General features: G+C 51.1%; 5 protein-coding genes across 5 annotated transcripts; 2 read left to right on the forward strand and 3 right to left on the reverse strand.

Moving 5' to 3' along the window:
- Positions 1-2,028: 2,028 nt before the first annotated feature.
- On the forward strand, positions 2,029-3,931 carry BDV14DRAFT_90336 (uncharacterized protein). The gene is made up of 4 exons (XM_073777819.1): positions 2,029-2,222; positions 2,272-2,978; positions 3,023-3,415; positions 3,478-3,931. Exons 1-4 carry the CDS (start codon positions 2,069-2,071, stop codon positions 3,787-3,789), a joined length of 1,566 nt encoding a protein of 521 aa, XP_073626433.1. The 5' UTR covers positions 2,029-2,068; the 3' UTR covers positions 3,790-3,931.
- Positions 3,932-5,324: 1,393 nt separating this feature from the next.
- Positions 5,325-7,381, reverse strand: BDV14DRAFT_176607 (MFS transporter). The gene is made up of 2 exons (XM_073769276.1): positions 6,691-7,381; positions 5,325-6,639 (listed from the first exon to the last, which is right to left on the reverse strand). Exons 1-2 carry the CDS (start codon positions 6,978-6,980, stop codon positions 5,445-5,447), a joined length of 1,485 nt encoding a protein of 494 aa, XP_073626434.1. The 5' UTR covers positions 6,981-7,381; the 3' UTR covers positions 5,325-5,444.
- An 820-nt stretch (positions 7,382-8,201) lies between these two features.
- BDV14DRAFT_90351 (intradiol ring-cleavage dioxygenase) lies at positions 8,202-9,793 on the reverse strand. The gene is made up of 3 exons (XM_073777820.1): positions 9,270-9,793; positions 8,899-9,223; positions 8,202-8,850 (listed from the first exon to the last, which is right to left on the reverse strand). The coding sequence occupies exons 1-3, from the start codon at positions 9,511-9,513 to the stop codon at positions 8,241-8,243; spliced, it is 1,179 nt and encodes a 392-aa protein (XP_073626435.1). The 5' UTR covers positions 9,514-9,793; the 3' UTR covers positions 8,202-8,240.
- Positions 9,794-9,988: 195 nt separating this feature from the next.
- On the forward strand, positions 9,989-12,943 carry BDV14DRAFT_176611 (dynamin family protein). The gene is made up of 4 exons (XM_073769277.1): positions 9,989-10,884; positions 10,931-11,527; positions 11,574-12,361; positions 12,411-12,943. Exons 1-4 carry the CDS (start codon positions 10,399-10,401, stop codon positions 12,805-12,807), a joined length of 2,268 nt encoding a protein of 755 aa, XP_073626436.1. The 5' UTR covers positions 9,989-10,398; the 3' UTR covers positions 12,808-12,943.
- BDV14DRAFT_209969 (alpha/beta hydrolase) lies at positions 12,939-13,980 on the reverse strand (the record flags this gene model as incomplete). Its single annotated transcript, XM_073775781.1, has 2 exons — positions 12,939-13,261; positions 13,311-13,980. 2 exons carry the CDS (start codon positions 13,978-13,980, stop codon positions 12,939-12,941), a joined length of 993 nt encoding a protein of 330 aa, XP_073626437.1.
- Between the last annotated feature and the right edge of the window lie 243 nt (positions 13,981-14,223).

The following is a 14,223-nucleotide window of genomic DNA, read 5'->3' on the forward strand; positions in this document are numbered from 1 at the left end:
CTTATATAGGGCTGAGATCTATACTCAGTAGATGCATGACGTCACAGTGATAACACGGCTGTCACCACGCAAATCCCCACGCAAAACGTCGCCGTTTCTATTAATTGTTGATAGACTCTCCCTACATGACATCAGCCCTGTCACAACCGTGCATATCATTACATCGCCCCTCGTCATGAACCTCTACCAGCGTTCAATGGTAGCCAATACCAGCCTCATGCCCAGGCAGACACATTAAGGAACCATGAAGCTGAGGCCGATCCCTCTGTACGATGAAGTAGCAGCCCTTCGACAGGATTCCCAGGCCCTTCTGGGTCGGCTGATCTGCACCGATTGCCTTGCACTCATCTCAGATTGTGTTCGTCTTTCTTGTTGTTGAGCCACGCTGTGACGTTCCTGGGGTTGTTGTGGTGAACAGTATGGATAAGGGACGCGTACGGCCTCCATCGAGAACCAGGGGCCCGGCAGGGACTATGACGCGTTTGTCTTGTACGGTCGGATATGTTTTCCTCTTGACCCTTACTGTCTGGAGTATTCTAGAGAAACAAAGTAGGGGTAGACTATGAAGCTGGGGTAGAGGGTGAGTGGCAACACGTAATGGTTACGCATCGTGGTGGGATGTTTTGAGATACGCCAAAGCTGGAAAACGGTCGACTGATAGGTTTGATCTTACTGAGGGGTAAATTTACAAGACTCTACTTTCAGATAGAAGTAAACTACTGGTGCTTGGTATCCTGAAGTGTTGGTTAGAGAAGTTCAACAGCTCAACACTAGGACATCCGCATAGTCTGTGCAACAGACCTGATTCTAGACAACGCAATGACCTCAATCCGAACCCATTCAAACAATCAAACGGAGCCCCTCTTAATCTCCGTTAATCTCGCGAGTGGTTCCAGTGGAGTCCAGCGGGTGATACCGATCTCTGCCTGAGGCACAACAGACGTGGGGGGTGGCGACACCGTTAGCATTCTCCAAATTAAGAAGTACAGTATTCCTCTGGAAAGCATTTCCACGAATCCAAGCCTTGTCTGGAGAGCTGAAGCTAGTTATGTTATTCATCATGACGAGGTTCATGCAAGCCGTGCAAACCTCTGTCCCGTCAGCGCAGCTCAGTGGACACTGAGCCGTGGCTGAGACTTGGCTCAATCCTTGGATCGCGGCCAGAACCCGTCCAATCTGCTTATCAGCCGGTGCAGATCCTGGCTGCAAGTGGCTATTTGTGCTCACGGGGCGCGATTGTTCCTTGTTCCTTTTGCATGGACTTTGGATGAACCATCAACCAAATGTGCACTTGCTATTGTTGTACATTGGTATTTGGTACTTGGTTCCCCATGGAGAACTTGCAGATTATTGAACATCTATCTGAGACAATAAAACACACCAAGGAACTGCAGGCTAGGCCAAGGTACAAGAATGTCACCGAATGTAGGCTACGTCATATGGGTCGATTTCAAGGTCTTTCATACCGGCCACGCAGCACCGTCAGAAGCCCAGATATTGGTGTCCCAGAGTGACTTGCCATATTGCACCTTGTTAGGACTAAGGTGTTCGCTACCTTTTGCGCAGTCGGCAGTTGTCAGATTTCCGGTCCATTGAAGTATTGTCTTGAGCTGTTGACCTTGGCAAAGGCGGAGGGCAGTTAGGGCGTATCCCAAGTCTCCTAGGAAAGCAAGTCATGATGAACCCAATGCCTCCCACGTCCTCGTCAGATTGCCATAATGGCTTCTTTGATTTTAGAGGAATCTGCCAAGCAAAAAGCTCCTCTTCTTGCTTGGCAGGACCATCTGGGGAGGCAAGCACGAAGTGACACCTATTGACTCCCACTTTACCATCAATTTCTCCTCCAGATTTCACCGTAGCACCACTACATCTGTCAACTACCTACACAACAATGATCATTGAACTTGATTTGAATCCTTCTATACTGTTTATGCCTGAGGCACATATACAGTCGGAAACGGCCAAATGTTGTTCCTGGCAGCAGTCAATCTGACTCGAGAATCAACATCAACAGTCTTCCATTATGCTGTTCTAATCTTATATCAACACTGTGTCCTTGTATGTTATTATGACACAAAGTCGTGAGCAGAGTAGTTCGCCCATACGCGATCCTCCTAGCCCAATCTCCTCTCTCGATTCCCATAGACACGGAGATATCCACATTGGAGCGACCACTTGTCTTCTGTGCAGACAGAGAGCCGGTATCGAGTCTCTGATCTTTGGTACACTTCTGAGTGATAGTTGAGTCTTGATCTCTCTGACCTGATGCAGAATCCAAGTTCAAGAAGCTCAAGGTTCTTGAGCATTCGTTACTCGAATGTTTGGACTGCACGCATAGACCAAGCCCCAAAGTCTGGTTCCATCGCAACTGCCTCTTTCTACTCAAAATCACCTACAAGGGTTGCCGGATACCCCCTGTAAAGCGATTGGCGCTTGCAGATCCTCTAGGCTCTCCACACTTCCTAGACGCCAATGAAGGACTCAACGTTTCTGTCCTACAAGGACTTCTCAGCCCCTGGGCCGCTCCTCTGCTGTCGAGAACCTTCGACCAGCGCTTGCTCAAGAGGTTTCCGGCAGAGATTCAACTCGCAATTGCCTACTTTATTGGCCCGTCTTGGTATTTGATCACCCTTGGAGAGCCCCGTAGCCTACTTGAAGAGCTTTCTAGGTGCGATGAGGAACCCCAGTCGCCGCAGATACGTCTGACCGACACAGTATATGTCCGCTGGATCATCTATCGTGGCCAATCATACGTATCGCGAATAAGCAACAATGCTTTCAAGACGCTCGGACCGTCTGACCAGCAATGTCTGAAAGTCCCTCCTACTATCCACCAAATCGTACTGTCTCTTGACACAATTGGGGTTCGGCAAATACAGTTTGTAGGCCGAGATTCCAAAGTCCAGTCAAACGACTCCACCTGGCATGAAATCACCGATATCCCAGGCCCTGGAATAGAGCTTGATGTCCGCCGTAACGTAAGTCGCACATTTTAACGTGAACGATAGCTAAACTCAATTAGAGGCTTTCCCTACAAGGAATCTCCCCTCGACAAGGGCGAACACTTCCCTGGAAACCGAGCACCATATGGGATGTTACCGATCCTCCTACCGTGCAGCCGCGGAACCTGTTCCCCTCCCAAGAGAGCTATGAGCATTCACGTCACCTCGAATATGTTGAACTGGGCTCTCATCTCAACGGACTCATGGTTTGCCTCTCTGAGAAGAAAATCTTGGGCATCCATGGCCTCATGAAACGATCAAATGCCCTTAAATTCTTCACTACCGTCATGGAACAGAAGGCACCGTCTCTCAAGAAACAGTGGATATTCTTCCCCATAACCGCGGGGGAAGTCATTGAGAATATCTGGGTCCGCCATAATGGGGGTGCAAATGCCCAACATTTACACCTGGTCGTGAGTTTTCTCCTTTGAATCTCTCGTGTCTCACCGTACCTAGCTGACAATAACCCCCGAAGATCCAAACATCGCTCGGAAGACTCGCAACATTTGGACCACAGGATCCACTCGGCCATCGCACTGACTATACATTCCGCCCTCTCCGCCAACCCGGCGACGGCGCCATATCAGGGATCGTTCACGACAGCCCAGATCGCATCAAGTGTATCCTCTGCAACATCGGCGTCACCTGCGACCCGAATATCCGCGTTGCGCACTGTGCCCCCTCGCCACCAAGCGAACCCCCAGTTCCCATCCTCTCCAGACCCGTTCCCAAAGACGCCACCTGGTTCCAAAGCAAAGCGCGCCTAAACGGCCTCATCAGCGTATGATTGTGCCGCGACCAAACGCAAGACCATTTCCCATACACCGGGATGATTCTCCGGTATGACGACGGCCATCTCGAGTCCGTGGGCCAGGTCCGGATGGACCGCAAGATATCCCCGGAGATGTGTGTCCCGCTTCAATTATACATTGAAAATTTTAGGTCCTCTCAACAACGATATGCTGCGCAGGTTTCAACGTGCAGCGCGGGGGAGCCGGCCTGGGTGAATATTCCCCAGCAGGGAACGCTTGTTTGGTGGTTTAGTGACCGTGGGGATTGGATTTCTGTGTATGATGAGGAGACCGGTGAGACTATGTAGAAAGTTGAGTATAGAGGGCGACTTGCGCATGGTTTGTCCTTGTCACCGGAGTATCCTTTCACCCACAACCAAACCAACCGCGCCCATTCACACCATCAAGCATCTGTAAGTAACCTATAGTGTACCCCCGCCCAACAATTTCGCATCTGTTTACGTGTACCCCTAGATATCGAAGAGCCGTACCTACCTATCCCCTTCCAGAAGACCAAACGAACCCACCATGTCCCTAATAACACCCCCCCTCCTCCGCCACTTCCACACGAAAGTTAATGAGGATTTGAGTGATGTTTGGATCTCAACGAATCTTTGGAATCATCTTTGGAATAAGCATGTTTTTCTAATGTGAAGCGGTGGTTTGCTGCGCCAAGGGCGCCGTTGAGGTATACAGTAGAAACGGACGAGGATAGACAGGGACAGGGAAAGGGAGAGGAATATTTGACGCCAGTGACGAAGATTGAGGTTTGTCATGAAAGTGATGCTGGGTTCGAGGTTATCGCGCTGGCATTCATGGCGCGGGTGCGCTTTTTCATTAAGAGGATGCAGTGCGCAGGGTTGAAGGGCAGGCTGTGGAATTTTGTCGGGGTCATCTTGCAGAGATTGACAATGCCGGTGTACATTCGGTGTACGTGGTTACTACTTTTGGGACTAGGGCGAAAGTGTGAAAGTACGTTCGGGATAAAGATTCTCTTGGTCCTTGGTGTGATTATCCCGGTGTTCAGCAGGGGTATATCGAGATGGACTCCTCCGAAGCGCCGGACCTAAGCGCTGGTTTTGACGCTATGAGAGGTTCGATCTAGATAGGCTAAGAAGAGTCATATAGGCTCATCCCTTTCACAACGCTCTTCTATCTCAAAATCAAGGCTGATTGATAAATACCTGAACTAGTCTCGTTGTTAGCAGTCCGGGGGTTTTCCTACAGTCTCGACAATCAACGGACTAGGTAGATATCATATCGTTAGTGCAATAGAAAGACGCAACGGATCTCTAACTTTGCAGTGCCATCCGCTTCATATACAGTAACTTACAGACAACCGCGAATGCTGCAGTTGTACTTCCATATAAACTAACCCTCCCACAAGAAAGACTCGGAGTTAATCTCGTTCGGGCTTCGGATATCGGATATATCCTGATCGGTCTATATCCGCCTGTACATATGTCGTCGGATAGATCCGAAGTCTAGGTGCGTAGTCAGACTGTGAGAGACTAGGTCACTTACTTACGGAGTCATGTTAGATTATATACATCAAAGCATCATTGTATCTATGATCTATACTCTATTTAACCCATCATTACATCATCCAATCCTTGACTCTAGAAACCACCCCACCACCCAGATATCACCCCTAAGGCTTATCAGGCGTCAACTTCGACAGCGCCCTTAACTTGGGCCCAAACCTCATAAACAAAAACGGAATCGGCAAGAGCACAGCTGCAACACCCCCAATAATCGACACCGCAGGCCCAACATCCAAAGCCCTAATCATCGGCCTCGCAGCCAACGGCAATCCAGCAGCCATAATACTCCTGAGAAAAGTAACAGCGGCCGTCGAACTCGCCGCAAAAAGCCCGTACATGTCAACGAGGTAGTTCAGGCATTGTTGGAAGATACAGTTGAAGCCGATTCCTATAAACAATGCCGCTAGGCAGGGCAGGATCCAGTGGTGAGGTGGCTTCGCAGTCCACGCGAACCAGAAGGCCCCCACGACGAAGAATATCGCGCCGAACATCATGGGTGGGAGGCGGGCTTCTGGGACTGGTCGACCCTTTGCGGCCTTTGCGATGATGTTGTATCGCTTTTGATTCCAGATGTTTAGGCCCACGGAGGAGATCACGCCTATGAGTAGGGCTAGGAAGGGAAGGGCGGCGGTGACGGGATGCCAGGCTCGGATCTCTTGGAAGACGATGGGGAAGACTTCTAGTGTTAGGTACATGACGCCGTAGACGAAGGAGGCGTAGACTGCGATGCAGGTGACGACGGGTTCGGTGAAAAGCATGATTATCGGGCGGGAGAGCTGCTTTGTGACGATTGAGTGGACGTCTAGTTTGAGGTGTTCGTGTGGGTGGTAGTAGCGGTTGTCGTTTGTTTCCTTGCGTAGTTTTTGCGCTTTTTGCTTTAGTAGAACGAGCGGGTATACTTCTGGTAGGAAAAAGAAGGCCATGATGAATGTGACCATTACCCAGATCGCGAGAATGTATCCTGTCCAGCGCCAGTTGAGGTTTGGGTTCGTGACGAGGGCTGCGCCGATGACGGGGCCGAGAGATGGGCCACCGTTGACTGCAACTGCGTATAGACTGACTGCTACGCCTCGTTGCTCGCGACTCCACATGTCGCCGAGTGCAGCGGTGACGTTGCTGATGGGAGCAGAGCCAAAGAAGCCAGTGAAGAATCTTGTAATGAAAACTTGGGCGGCGGTTGTACTGCGCGATGTTCCAATGGCAAAGATCGCCTGGCAAAAGACCGCAGGCAAGATACTCACTCTGCGTCCCCAGATCTCAGACATGGGCGCCCAGATGATAGGGCCAAAGATGAACCCAACCCTATCCAGTCAGCCAACCCACCTACCAACAACAGAGAAGAGAATAACTTACAAATAAAGCGCAACATCTAGCACCGAAACCTCCTGACTAACCCCCACATACTGCGCAATAATCCGATCGGCCGGAGTCATAATACTCGAACCCAGACTGCCGGCAAGTGCCAACATGCCAAGCTGAAAAGTCACCCACCACTTATACCGATCGGGCCAATTCTGAGGGTTCAAGGGGTCGTCGGTGTCCCATTTTACCAGGAAATCGGGATCGTGCTCCACAGGCTGTTTCTCGCGCGCTGCTGGTGGCGCGCCGACTGGTTGGCGGCCGAGGGTGCCTGAGTCTGCCATCTCTCACTCAGTCTTGGCTTTTTGACTCCCTCTTTTTTCCCTATTCCTGACCTTATTCCAGGCTAGGGAATATTTAAAGAATTAGGAACGCGACCGGAAAAAGTTTCTTTTGGAGGTGTCCCTCGGGCGAGAATTCCCAGTGGGGAACTCGGATAAGTCGGCGTTATCCGTCGATCGCGCAATCTTTGGGGTACACGAGCCCTAACCATGGGAAGTAAGTACATCTTTCTGTTCGCAAAGGCTCTCTGCCAGGATAAGAAGCAGGGTTTCACAGGCGGAGTGTGTTCTCCGGTACCTAGTAAAACGGGCATTGTTGCTTTTTCATCTCTGCTTATGCGAACAAAGAAAAGGAATTTAAGCAACTAGCCACCTCGGCGCCGATGTCGTCTCGCCGAGTTGAGATGTTCGGTCGAACAAGTATATCACCGAAGCTCTGTAGAATGATGTCGTTCATAAGTGCAGTGGTATGGTCATCATTTAGAGCCGCAGTGCGAGACTGAACGGGTTGACCCGAGGCCGGAGCCGGGGAACTCCGTTCCTTCCCCAACAGTAGGACTAAGTGCTGGGTCGCGCCTTCCCGAAGCCGTGAGGCTCAGACCAGCTGAGGCAGGTACGATTGTATATGTGCTGGGATTAGAAGGTACGATGCAGCCTCTGGGCAACGGTTTCTATGCGGTTGATGCTCGGTAGGTATGTGAACAGCTGGGTTTTGTAGTTCTCTTGAACCTGGCAGAGGGCTTTTCCATGGAGAGTAGAGACAGAAAAGTATATAGACGCTGCGTGCCACATACATTCGGATGAATTTTTAGAAAGTACACAAGGAGTTCTCTTGCTCATGTTGATACATTCTGGTTGTGACTGCAAGTTCGGAGCACCCTAGTCCACGATGAACAAGTAGGTTGCTAGAATTCTACTCTGGGCCAGCGATATCTGCATGACTCGGTAAGTCAACGGACGTTCTTAGTGCTAGCTTATCATCCCGCATCTCCCCTGCATATTAATGCCCCACAGTCGAGGCCTAGACTTCTAAGAACGCCAACGGGCGGCCGCTCTCCGTCTGAAATCTAAGAGATGCGCGTCACCCGGGGCGAGATCCCAGACCGCATCCCATGATTCAACTTCTTGAGCAATACGAGATTATTACGACTACATCATGGGTTGTTTGAAGCGAAGAGAATCTATTATATAGCTCTATGTCTTTGAAGCGCCATCAAGAACTGAATCGCCAATTTATCAACACAATCAAATCTCATGCTTCACTTAAGCAGAGGGAGGAGCGGTACCGCTGGGGATGGCACCGGACATGGAGCCAGAAGGAGCACCCATGTCACCACCACCACCACCGCCCATGGCGCCGCTGTCAGCGTTCTGGTAACCACCATCCTCACCGTAGTATCCGGCAATGCTGTAGTAGGAGTTGTCGGTGTAGTCGGCAGTAGCGTTGATACCGATCTGGATCCAGGCGAAGAGGCCGTCCTCGACACCGTTACCAAGGTAGACGTACTCGGGGAAGGGGTCGAACTCGTCGGTAGCCTGCTCAATGCTCCACATGTCATCCGCGTTGGTGGTAATGGCCTGGGTGTTCTGGTTGTAGGGGGTGGTCTCCTCAACGGCAGAGCGGAGAACCTCGTTCCAGAAGAGCTGGCCAATGTGAGCGACAGAGCCGGTGCCGATGGAGAGAGTGCCGTTGTTCTTGTTGATCTTGGAACCGATGTGAGTGAGCAGGTGGGTGTGGATGGCACGGCCGTCGTAGTGACCAGGGAAGATAGTCTGGAAGGTCACAATGCCGTCCTTGTCGGACTCCTGGATACCACGGAGGTAGGTCGAGTCCCAGCCGTCGGCGGCCTCGTTACCAGTAGCGACGACACCACTGCAAGTTATCAGCAACAAGTTTTGAAAGGGATCCGGGAAAGCATACCTGTAAACACCAGTAGCATTGGCGTTCCAGATGTCAACAATGGCACCCTCGATGGGAAGGCAAGTGTTGACATCGATGTACTGGACCTCAAGGAAGAGATCGACACCGTCAGAGTACAGGTCCTCTCTCACGTCCTGGCGCGTGAGTTCACCCCAGATGTAGTAGGGTCCATCGGTAACGGTGGGGGAGAGGATGGCACTGGTGTTGCCACCGAAGATCTCCTCCGCGCGGGTGTCAGGGGCGTAGTTCAGGATGCCAGTCTTGTTGTGGTCAATGGCTTCCCACTCCTCGAGGGCAGCAAGGTCACGGCGCCACTTGGAAGGGTCTAATCTGTTAGTCGCGGTGTGGCAATCGGGGGCTTCAAGACTCACTGGCAGTGATTCCACGCTTCTCGCGGAGCTCGCGGGTAGTACGAGCGCGACGAGCAACGTTGCGCTGTCTCAGCTGAACAGCCTCATCGGAGTTGGAGCAGGTGTCTATGGCCTGTCTAGCGCGGACAGCGTGGACATCGCGAGCATGGATCTCCCGCTTCAGGGCAACGGGGTCGTGCTTCTCGCCAGGGTGGGCGAGGGCCAGAGTGGCCGCGGTAAGAGCAAAGAAGCTGGAGAAACGCATTTTGAATGAGTAGAGAGTGAAGAATTGTTGGTGATGATCTTCGAATGATCTGGCGATCTCTTCCCCCTTCTTATACACGTCCTGCACATCCTCTGCGGGCGTTCCGGAACTTCCGCCGCGTCACCATGATATCCAGAGGTTTCATCAAAAATTATCCGGATAGGAGAATGCGTAATTCGAGACCATCCATAGGCTGTACTCAGCCTTAACCGGGGGCTCTGTTTAGAGACGACGATCTTGGCGCCGCGTATGCTCAGCGGAAAAAGAGCTGGAAAAGAGCTTGGTATGAGCTTAGTGTCTGCTCCACCATGTCCACTGGCGCTGCTGCCACTCTAAAAATGGTAGAGACTCCGGCTTTGGCCCGGGATTATCGTTCTCCGATGAGTAAGAAAGCACTGACTTTTCATTTTCTGGACTTTTCTGCTGAACAAAATCAAGGGCTTCTGTGGCTTGTGCTTCTGAAACCCTTCCAAAATGACGAGTCAGCCACGCCTTGCTGCCCCATTGATCGTCGATCATTAACTCGTTTTGTGCTGGTGTCTACCTTTAAAAGTGCGTACTCCGGAATTAGCAGGCAGCAAAATTCCGACTATTGCTTCGATGGCAGTTGCAGAAGTTCCCCTGACATCCGCAGCCCTAAGCCATCCGCTTTGGTACTTGCTATGGAGATGTCAGCGACAATTTTGATTTCCTCACTTTGAGTTTGCGATAAAGCACGATGGACCTTGAACCATGTGAGCGATAATGGCCTGGCAGGTGCCGACCTCTGCATCACGCAGTTGCCTCTCCAACCTGCGCTCCATATCGAGGAGGCGCCATGAGCGATGCCTGCCTCTTTGAGCTCCTTTTGCAGGAAGAGCTTCTTCCTCGACGGTCGCAACAACAATGACCTCCCAAGTGCGCCATCTGCACCCCCGGGCATCTTCATCGTTACCACCGATCTTATCGCTAGAGCCGACGGTCTTTGACCTTGAAGGAAATACCATGGCGGAACATCACGAGCTCCTCCCTACCAGCACTTCCCTCACCGACCCCGCTCTCCTCGAAAAGTTTGATCGATTATTCGCGTGCAATGTCGGCGACTACGTCGCTCTCCCGCAGCTCATTGCTGTCGGCGACCAGTCTAGTGGGAAAAGTTCTGTCTTGGAGGGTCTGACCGGTCTACCGTTCCCACGCGACAGCACTTTGTGTACTCGCTTTGCCACACAAATCGTCTTTCGTCGAGCCGCAGGACAGGCCTCTCGTCGCATTCGAGCCTCTATCAAACCCGCGGCACAATCACACCCAGAATGCATTGCCAGATTGAAATCATGGACGAGGACTGAGGCGGGTCACTTGGATCCAAAATCGTTCTCTGACATGATCCACGAGGTAGGACCTCGCCGAACTTTTCAAGCTTCATCTCTAATGTGTCTAGGTTCACACCATAATGGGTATTCGGAGTCTCGAGGATCAGTCGAAGCCAACCTTCTCTCGCCATGTCTTTCGCCTGGAAATCAGTGGCCCCGATGAAGATCACCTAGCGGTCATTGATGTCCCTGGTATCTTCAAGAGCGTCACCCCTGGAGTTACAACAAAGCACGATATCGATTTGGTCCGCAGTATGGTTCAAGAGTATATGCGAAATCCTCGGTCGATCATCCTCGCTGTCCTTCCCGCCAACGTCGACGCGGCAACCCAGGAAGTCATTGAACGCGCACGCGAAGCCGATCCCGAAGGACAGCGCACTCTCGGTGTACTCACAAAACCCGATTTAGTCGATCGCGGCGCCGAACATCAGGTTTTGGATCTGATTTCTGGCAAGAGCATGCCTCTGAGACACGGTTGGGTGTTGGTTCGAAATCTTGGGAAGAGCGAATTGGCCATTGGCGACAAGACTCGTCTGGAGGTGGAAGAAGAACTCAGAATGAGAGAGGGCTGGGGCTCAATTCCGGCAGATAGATTTGGTATCGAGTCTCTCAGGGTGCGCTTGCAGGAGACTGTCACAGAGAACGCTCGACGAGAGTTTCCAATGGTAAGCGATCGTACAGCACTAATCTTGATCTTCACTGACTTTTCAGGTGCGTTTGGACATCAACAAGAAGCTCAAAGAGACCAAGTCGGCTCTCCAGGCTCTCGGACAGGAGAGAATCAACCGCAATCAGCAGGTTGACTTCCTTCTGGACCTCGTCGCCAGGTTCCAGGACGTCATGTCGAATGCTCTGCGCGGCAATTACGGTGCAGACGACATCTTCGACAAAGTCAAGCGTTTCCGGCTTGCGACCACAGTTATCGACCGCAACGACCAGTTCAAGTCCGACATGATGAGCATGGGGCATATCTATCGCTTCCGCACCGAAGACGACGGCGAGTCAAAACCGTCGACATCAAGCAAAGCAAAGGATGCCGAGGGAGTCATTGACGACGGCCATATCACGACGCGTAAGATTGATACCAGGATCGATGTCAACGATGCCCTGACCGACCCTGAGCTTCTGAGTCCGCCAGTCGACGAAGACATCTTCAGGTGGCTGGAGTCGGAGTATCTCGGTTCGCGTGGTTTTGAGCTTGGAACGTTCAACACCTCTCTTCTCCCTACTGTCATGAAGAAACAGTCTAGCAAGTGGGGAAGCATTGCTTTGGGATACATCAGCGACATTATCGCGGTTGTCAACGCCTTTATTATAAGTGTCTTGGACGATCTATCAGTTGATGGGCGGATATCCCGAGGATTGCTGGCCATCATGACCGATGAGTTGCAGAAGAAGTACGCAAAGGCAATTGAACATACTCGGTTCTTGCTGGAGAATGAGCGCAACGATACTTTGATTTCCTTACATCAGTCGTTCACGGATTCACTGCAGAGTCGGTGAGTAACTTCGACTCTTCCTACTTATGACCATACTAACCCCCTTCAGTCCTGAAATGAAGATGCAAAAGGTAATCGCCGACAAGACCTTCCATGCTGGTAACGCAGCTTTAGGAAAGGTGGTCCGCCTCGAAGACATCAAGCTGGCAATGCCAGGATTCTCGAATCGGGACTACATGGTCCAGCAGATCCACGACATCCTTCAAGCATACTACAATGTCGCTCAGGCTCGGTTCGTCGACAACGTGGTCATGCAATCTGCCAATTACTACCTTCTGAGCGGCCCGAAAAGTCCTATGAGGCTCCTCTCTCCGACCTTTGTGTACCGGCTGTCCGATCAAGAGCTAGAGGATATTGCTGGAGAAGATCCTGTTATTCATCGACAACGAATGCAGCTTTCAAAAGAGATTGAAGACCTTGAGGTGGCCAAAAAGATCTTGCTTTGAGTACTATCTTGGCGACCTAGACTTGGTGGTTCCTGTTGGAATGTGTGACTACCCCCTTGCGTGTCTTATTCTTACACGCATCGTTAACATGTACATACTTATCATTATACGCAATGACACCCTTCTTGTCCTCAAAATTGCTCAACCGACTCTTTGAGATCTGTAGCCACTTGGATGAGAGCATTCATAGCCGCCGAGCTCCAAGGTGCCATCTGAAGGAAACCATGGCACAGAGTTTCGTAGTGATGCCATTTGACCTTGTTTCCAACCTCTTCTAACTTGGAAGCGTATTCGACACCGACATCGCGTAAACAGTCAAAGCCGCAGGTATAAATGTTTGTAGGTGGCAGGTTCTTCAGTTTCTCAAGTGGTTGCTGCCCTGGCGATATGTATGGTGTCGACGGCGGCACTCCAGGGGGTACATAGTTCCTCGCGAACTCGAATATCCCATTGCCTGAAATTCAATCAGCATCCGCCCACCTAAAATTCAAAATAACACTCACAACTAAGATAAGGCCCCTCATTATTCTCCACCGCAGCAGGCGTATCAAACGGCACCCTCGCCTCTGGATAGAGCAAAAACGCCCCAGCCAATCCCTTCTTCCCTTCATCACGTAGTCTCAACGAAATGGCAGCAGTCATGTTCCCACCAGCAGAATCACCTCCTCCAAATACAAGGTCAGGATCAACACCCCTCTCCTTCCCTCCCTGGCCCCTTACCCACTCAATAACAGAAACATACTCATCCAGCTGCGTCGGAAACTTCCACTCCGGCGCGAGTCTGTATTCAACGATGTATACCTGGACCCCTGCCTTCTCGGCTAGGATGCGACACCCGTTCTCGAATTCATCTGCTGTCCCGACTGTATACCCGCCTCCATGGAAATATATTAGGGCTGGTACCAAGTCCCGGGAACTCTTTTGCGGATGGGACGGGTAGAGAACGCGGATGTTTATTGCGCCGTGTGGACCGCGGAGGGCAGTGAATTCCACGCGCCTGATTGGTGATTGTTTTTCTTTGGGCGTGTTTGTGAGTCCTACGAGTTGGGTGTGGATGCGGCGTTCTGAGAGGAGGTTCCCGCCGCCCAATACGAGGGTGGGGTTGGAGGATGTGAATGTTGCGATTTCAGGGTCGAGGGTTGTGCGGGTTCCTGTTTTTGGGATGGAGGTCATTTTTTCAGTTGATTTTGGGATTTATTGTTCGGTTCTGTTGTTGATGTTGAGTCAATGTTGGATATTGTCCCTTTAAGTGCCTAGAGATGTGATGAGATCTAGATCTTAACGTCATAGTGAAGTATATAGGAACCCACCCTGTGCAAAGCCCATTGATGATCAGGATTTTCGATGCGATGAGCTTGTTTGTGATCGGCATTGTATGCTTTATTCTTAGTCTTTACTAGCTATGTGGTCGAATTA

The sequence above is a fragment of the Aspergillus stella-maris genome (genome assembly GCF_047715825.1).
Source record: "Aspergillus stella-maris strain CBS 113639 unplaced genomic scaffold BDV14scaffold_41, whole genome shotgun sequence".
Lineage (NCBI taxonomy): Eukaryota > Fungi > Ascomycota > Eurotiomycetes > Eurotiales > Aspergillaceae > Aspergillus > Aspergillus stella-maris.

Bases quoted from the DNA above. Each gene is read 5' to 3' on its own strand.
- BDV14DRAFT_90336 (XM_073777819.1), top strand. From the start codon at position 2,069: ATGACACAAAGTCGTGAGCAGAGTAGTTCGCCCATACGCGATCCTCCT. The intron at 2,223-2,271 runs GTACACTTCTGA...GACCTGATGCAG, and splicing joins TATCGAGTCTCTGATCTTTG to AATCCAAGTTCAAGAAGCTC. The intron at 3,416-3,477 runs GTGAGTTTTCTC...TAACCCCCGAAG, and splicing joins CCCAACATTTACACCTGGTC to ATCCAAACATCGCTCGGAAG.
- BDV14DRAFT_176607 (XM_073769276.1), bottom strand. From the start codon at position 6,980: ATGGCAGACTCAGGCACCCTCGGCCGCCAACCAGTCGGCGCGCCACCA. The intron at 6,640-6,690 runs GTAAGTTATTCT...CTGACTGGATAG, and splicing joins CTAGATGTTGCGCTTTATTT to GGTTGGGTTCATCTTTGGCC.
- BDV14DRAFT_90351 (XM_073777820.1), bottom strand. From the start codon at position 9,513: ATGCGTTTCTCCAGCTTCTTTGCTCTTACCGCGGCCACTCTGGCCCTC. The intron at 9,224-9,269 runs GTGAGTCTTGAA...CTAACAGATTAG, and splicing joins GAAGCGTGGAATCACTGCCA to ACCCTTCCAAGTGGCGCCGT. The intron at 8,851-8,898 runs GTATGCTTTCCC...GATAACTTGCAG, and splicing joins AATGCTACTGGTGTTTACAG to TGGTGTCGTCGCTACTGGTA.
- BDV14DRAFT_176611 (XM_073769277.1), top strand. From the start codon at position 10,399: ATGACCTCCCAAGTGCGCCATCTGCACCCCCGGGCATCTTCATCGTTA. The intron at 10,885-10,930 runs GTAGGACCTCGC...TAATGTGTCTAG, and splicing joins TCTCTGACATGATCCACGAG to GTTCACACCATAATGGGTAT. The intron at 11,528-11,573 runs GTAAGCGATCGT...CTGACTTTTCAG, and splicing joins CTCGACGAGAGTTTCCAATG to GTGCGTTTGGACATCAACAA.